Below are 6,682 nucleotides of genomic sequence, written 5' to 3' on the forward strand. Positions count from 1 at the left end.
TATATGTATATATATATATATATAGCCTATATATATATCCTATGATACTAATAAATATAGTATTGAAAGATAATAAAGTATGCATAAATAGAGGTATACTTGTATATGACAAATTCACAATTCAAAAATGAAATACATTTTTTTTGCTTAATCCCTCGATGCTACCGCGTATATCAAATACAGTGGTACCTCGGTATTCGTCTGTACAATCACAACCCGCTGGAACATTTTCGGTTAATAACAAATGTTTTTATTTTGTCATCGATAAAAAGTTTTCTGTGATAAAAATGAGTAACTAATTTAAAAATAAAATAAAACCTTAGAGCTCCCTCGGGGATTAAGACGAGGGCAAGCCGACGGCAAAGGAAGGACGCGCTCCAAGTGCCGCAATGTAGTGCCCTGTTTTCAATATTATTTGTATATTTATCTATACAAAATGCATATCTTCAATGCCATTGTTTGTTTATACATATAATAGCATTTTTGATGCGACGGTGTCAATAAAAAAATTTATATATACATATATATATATTCGATAAATGCAGTCAAACCTCAGTTATCGAACGACTCTCTTTTCGAAAAAATCAGTTCAGAAACAGAATTTCGATCTCATAATTTCAGCGGTTGCCGAACAAGCTAATCGGAAAGAGCCGGCCACAGATTAGAGAAACACAGGTCAACTCCCTATACTTCCTGTGTTAAAGAAAGTCGACGGCTCGAATAATGACAGGACTGCCGATTCAGAAGTTAGTGGCTCCGAGATTGCGTCATTAGACGTCATAACACGAATCATCGATGACGTTGCTATTTAAATTGGATTTCAATGCACATGCAGGAAAGATAATACTGTACTTCCGTTTTTCAGTACACGCCACAGTTGAATTTAAATTAAATTAATTAGTAAAAACAGCGTTAATCGACTTTCACGAAATGTGAAAGGCATCCAAGAATTAGTGTTTAATGGTGCTCGAAAACCGAGGTTTGACTGTACTAGGATATGATTTACAATGAACGATTTATAATAAATCACATATCTTAATGTATTTTTTCTGCCCTGTGAGCACTGAGAGGGCCTTTATCAAGCCCATAGTAAGTTCCGTCAGGACAATGGGGGGGCTCGATATATGGTTACTCCCGAAAAAAAATTACTTGGATTTTTTTTTGAGGTGATCATATCTCGTCCCAGTCCTCCAGAGCTTTAGACGGTCGGATGGCCGAGCGGTCAACGTAACAGCCTACAGCTCTGGGGAACCCGGGATCGGATTCGGACGGATCGAAAAATCCCCAGGAATTTTTTGGGGGTTGGTAAGTCCGGATATGTCGGGCCCCGTCCCTCACCACCCGGCCTGGCTGAACCCATAATGGGCATGCTAAAAACGAGGCCCTCTTAGTGTCCACAGGGCGGAATGAGTAAAAAAAAAAAGTCCTCCAGAGCAGTAGGCTGACATCTTAACTGCTCGACTATCCGGCTGCCTATCTCAATGCATTAAATTAGGACATTAATCTAATCTCTAGTGTAAAAAGTATTTTTAATTTCGATCATTTTCACGTATTTAATAAAAGTTTTAGAAATTTTACTGAAGTAAAATGCTTTGTAATTGATATATTGAATTTTATTACAGATTTCATTTAATTTAACAATTATATCTAGTGAAGTGTTCATTCGAATGATCTGAATAATCAAATGATCATTCGAATGAATCATTTAAACCTATAAAATTCCTTCTTTCAGCTAAATTCTTGCAATTTCTCAACTGTTTAATACAAAACGATTATTAAATCACTTTATATGTTTTATATTTTAAGAATAAAAATGGAAGTCTTCAAACTAGTTTTAAAATTCTATTATTAGTAACGTAATATTTAAATAAATTATTTTTGTTTTTATAAAATTATTAAATAGTGGAAGCGTTTATTTTAAATGAGTATGCTCAAAAAATGAAGTCAATTGTCTATCATAGAAGCACCAAGACTCATCGTCTAAATCAGTGTTCCGCAAACTTTTTTCCGATAGTTCTTTCTTTAAATATTTGATACGACCCCAAAAATAATAATAAGGCTGTTGATGAGGTATGTATTGTGCCTTTTATCCTCTCTTCCACCGGTGTTATACCACATACACTACACAAAAGCCTAGAAACGTTAAACCTTAATAAAACATGTATATGGCACCACAGAAAGCCATTAATTGTATTGAAGACATGTCACATTGTTAGGAAGTTTCTAGACGTTGACGCATACACAAATAACACAGCTTAATGTTACACTTGTTTGGATAGCTATGCTTTGAATTTAGTCCGGCATAGCACTTGGCACCAGTATCAGCTGAGCATGGCATTCACAACATAATAGTAATAAATTTTTTTTAGTGTTTTGCAATTCTAATAATCCAACAGTAGCGTAGTATGAGACTTAGTTGATTCACTTTTTCTGTTTTTAAGAATACGTGTATATCATATTTTATTTTTGAAATTTTTATCGCAACCGGAAAAACTTTTCTCCTGCAACTTCTTTACAAAAATTGCGACCCATAGTTTGTGTTCTACTGATATAAATAACTTATTTAATTAGTCATTGTTCTTACGATCCATAATAGAAAACCGCCCGGCTGTGTAGTGAAGTGTTTCCCAATGAGGTAAAAATCATCCTTTTATAGGCGAAAATACTTTTTTGATAAAAAATTTCGATAATGTATTAAAAGAATTTTCGACTTTTAAGATTTGTTTTTCTTATTAAAGTAAAGAATGAACCCTCCATCAATACACGTATAATGTAGGCCTATTAGATTTATAAACCAAATAAAAAATAATTTTTGGTATCTATTTAAATTAATTGCTAATTTTCATTCATAAATCTATAAACAATAATATAGTTTTCTTATATAAATATAAACAGTTTATAAGTTAAAGTACATTAGTTTTTAAACTTTACAACGTCTTATCTTCAATTGTATCGATGAACTAATAGAAGTTCGAGTAATTGAAGAGGAACTGAAAAATTCAAAAATGTTTTTACGTTTAACAAAAACATATTTTTGTCTGACACTTATTTAAATAGAAGATAAAATCGTTGTGTTTAAAATAAGATATTTATACGTATTAATAATAAATACTAAAATTCATTATATTTTAGTTTTATGTTTCAAATTTATTTATAAATTAAAATTTAATAATTCAAATATGATTATATATACCGTATATATTTTTAAAACTTTTTTCACAGCTTGAATGATTGTCAGTTTGACACTGAAAATTCCTTATTCAATTTAGAATTTAATGTAAACTATAACTGAAAATAAATTATAATAATTCATAAACACAGTCTTGATAAACAAAACTAATATTTTATTTAAACAATAGTAAACTGTCAGGCCTACATCTTTCATATTTAATTAATTTTCATTATCTTATAAAACTTAATAAAGTTAAAATGTCATAAATATGTAAATATTTTATTTTCTATATATAATTTTTTAAATAATTAAATATTAATTAATATTTCTAAAATTTAATTACATTTTAACTGAATAATTAATACATTGGATATGAATAACATGAAATGTATTTTACATATAAAATTTTATAATATTTGCTTAAATTTAAACTAATCATTAAAATTTCATTATATACAGTACTTTCATTCAATTTTGTAATTAAGTTTTAAAAATGTATACAATTTAAACAAGCTGCCACATTAATATTTCATAAAAAGTTCTAATAAAACTCATATTTCAAGTGATAAATTCAAATTGATTAGTTCAAATTAAATAATCAACTTTTAGCCTGAAATCATTTTATTTATTTATTTTTTTTGTGACAAAAAGCGAAATGCTCAAGATATTTCTTAAACTGAGTAAAATATTGTGAAGTAAAATAATATTCTTCAGTAAATAAAATATTTTTATACATCATTTTATATTTCAAAAAATCTCATTTTAATATAATCAAAACATTAAATAGTTTATAGCTCATTAAATTATCTGTTATTAAAAGCCTCTTAACATTATTATGTAGACTACAACGCTTTTGTATAATAAATTTATGATAGATGTAGGAAAAGTTGACTATATGGAAAATAAATTTAATTTTTATTTTTAAAATAGAGAATTTATTATTTTGATTCTGCAGATATTTCTTCCCACTTTCTTCGCATCGCGTTTAATCACAAAACCAAGTCTTATAACTTTTGAAATACTACTTTTTTACAAAAATAGAAAACAAAAACAAAAAGAATAATTTGCTGAAGTGATAGAAATAAATTTATGACAAAAATATTTTTCTGTGTTCAACAGTTCTTAAAATATTATAATTTATGTTGATACGCGCACGGAAAAAGATAGTTTCTTTAAAAGAATATTCATTAAATATGATTTAAAATAAATATGTAAAAGTTTAAATTTTCACATTTATTTTGAATTTTGTTAATAAACACGCTACTTATATTAATTAATAATATAATTATCCCATTTTTTTCAACTATGTCAAAATAGTGCAATTTATTTCCATTCATTTTGTTTAGGGGGAGACCGGGGCAAGATCGGCATGTTAAGCTTTACTTAAATTTTGTGTAATAAATACTGCTGTAAACTGAAAAAAAAAGCTTTGCATATTGTCTATTGGAATGTTACCTTACTATAGAACTGGTTAAAATCAGTTTGGAAATAAAAATAATTAAAATAATTACAACTTTACAAGAAGAGAGAAATTGACGAAGTTGCCCCGGGTATAGGGGCAAGATCGGCAACTTCTCTCTTTTTGTAAAGTTGTAATTATTTTAATTATTTTTATTAAAGTTGCCCCTGGTATAGGGGCAACAGTAATGGGGCAAGATAGGCACGTATATAAAATTATGTTATTAACAATGTATAAGTTGGAATTCACTATTAAAACAAAGAAATACAAATCCAACACCCATTTAATATTATTACAACGAAATGCAAGTTCAAAGACATATATACATGAATAACAAATGCAAACATGTTTTCATTTATCATCTGTTTGATTTTTATCCTTTGCTTCTAATGTGGCTTTATGTTGCCGATCTTACCCCGCTAGTCATGATTTCGAAACATTAAGTACAACCCTGAGAACAGAATGCCAAGCCACGATCTGGCCACGTGAATAAGTTGAAGTTACATCCTTCTAACAGGAAAAGTAACTTTCGTTATCATGGAATTATAACAAAACCTGCCAATTCAATATAAATGGAAAAAAAATATTATATGGAATTGAACGAAAATGAAAATTTGCTTGATAATTCAACTACGCTTGTTGGAGAACAATAAAAACACTACACTCAACAAGCCACCAATAAAACTCAACTGCCTAACCTATAACCAAAGTCTCTTTTTAATTTGTTTTTAAAAAAAAGCGCTTGACAAACTTGCCCCGCACGCCGAAGTTGCCCCGGTCTCCCCTATATACTGTAGAATACGTAGATGAAAAAGTAAATAGAAAATACAAAGAATTAATAGCAATTATTTGTCTTTTAAAAGGATATAAAACAGCGATGGATTATCTATGCCCTCCCTATCTGTGACCGAATGATTAATATTTAATGTCATACATACAAATTGATGACCACCAACAAATTTTTTCTCCGTCATTACGCATTTCCGTCCTGTGAAACCATTAAAACTCTTCACGGAACGCAGTTTGAGAAATACCGGTACAACGACGAAAGACCCACTTCTCTATATATAGAGATTATATTATGAATTGATATACACTTGAAATTCGAGTTTTCAAAACATAGTATGCAGGCGAAATTAAGTAAAATGTAAAACACTGAAAATTATTATAATGCATTTAGTTCATTCAGAACTTTATATTGTCTCCTTTTTCATCAAAATTATTCCTAAAATGATGAATTATTACATGTTCAAATATATTAAAAAAAACAAACTGATGAAAAACACGCAACTCAAATTGAAGAATTTAAAGATAATGACAGAACAAATAATTCTCAAAAAATACTTATAATAAGATCTATACTTTCTATGATAAAAGAAATAATTTTGAGATTAATTTAATTGTAATTTTTTTCCTCTTTTTTACATAAGTGTAAAATATTATCGATATTTTGTTTTTTAAACGTAGATAATTGTTATGAGGTTTTAATAAAATTAAATTGAAAAATAATAATGAAGAAATTAAATTTCAATTGCTCGATATCTTTCCCTCTTGATTTATATTTTTTTTTACAATAAATCTTAAACGTTTCATTTATATATCCGCTGTAGATGATATCTACGTGTAAAAATATCTGTAATAATCTACAGAAATAAAATACATCTTTGTCGTATTGTGCTCTATAATCTATTATTTAAACTTCATCATAAATACAGTAACATAGTAAATCAAATCGAAATTTTATACGTATTTTTATTCTTAAAACAAAACTATTCTAACATATTTCTNGGAAACGTTGTTGAGATGGGTTCTTACAATAGTTTAGACCAGATACATTCGCGAAAGTGGTCGCTTATTACAGGTGTTATTATATGTTGTTTCGGACCAAAAATCGATGCCCGCGGTCGCGTTACACAGGTGGTCGTTTAATACAGGTAACTTATACGAAGACTCTATGGATAAACTATTCCGTGCCAGAAATTTTTGCCCGTTTTGGCAGGTGCCCGTCGAACGCGGGTGGTCGCCTAAGCAGTTTTCACTGTACTGTACTT

At 29.0% G+C, this 6,682-nt stretch overlaps 1 protein-coding gene across 1 annotated transcript in view; it reads right to left on the reverse strand.

Moving 5' to 3' along the window:
- LOC111641827 (cyclin N-terminal domain-containing protein 1-like) overlaps positions 1 to 5,605 on the reverse strand; it is an 11,561-nt gene extending 5,956 nt beyond the window's left edge. Inside the window, exon 1 of the mRNA XM_023388060.1 lies at positions 5,570 to 5,605. Coding sequence (XP_023243828.1) covers positions 5,570 to 5,605 — 36 coding nt within the window. The remainder of the gene's footprint in view (positions 1 to 5,569) is intronic.
- Between the last annotated feature and the right edge of the window lie 1,077 nt (positions 5,606 to 6,682).

Source organism: Centruroides sculpturatus, unplaced genomic scaffold (genome assembly GCF_000671375.1).
Source record: "Centruroides sculpturatus isolate CEXI.00-Female unplaced genomic scaffold, Cexi_2.0 scaffold1318, whole genome shotgun sequence".
Lineage (NCBI taxonomy): Eukaryota > Metazoa > Arthropoda > Arachnida > Scorpiones > Buthidae > Centruroides > Centruroides sculpturatus.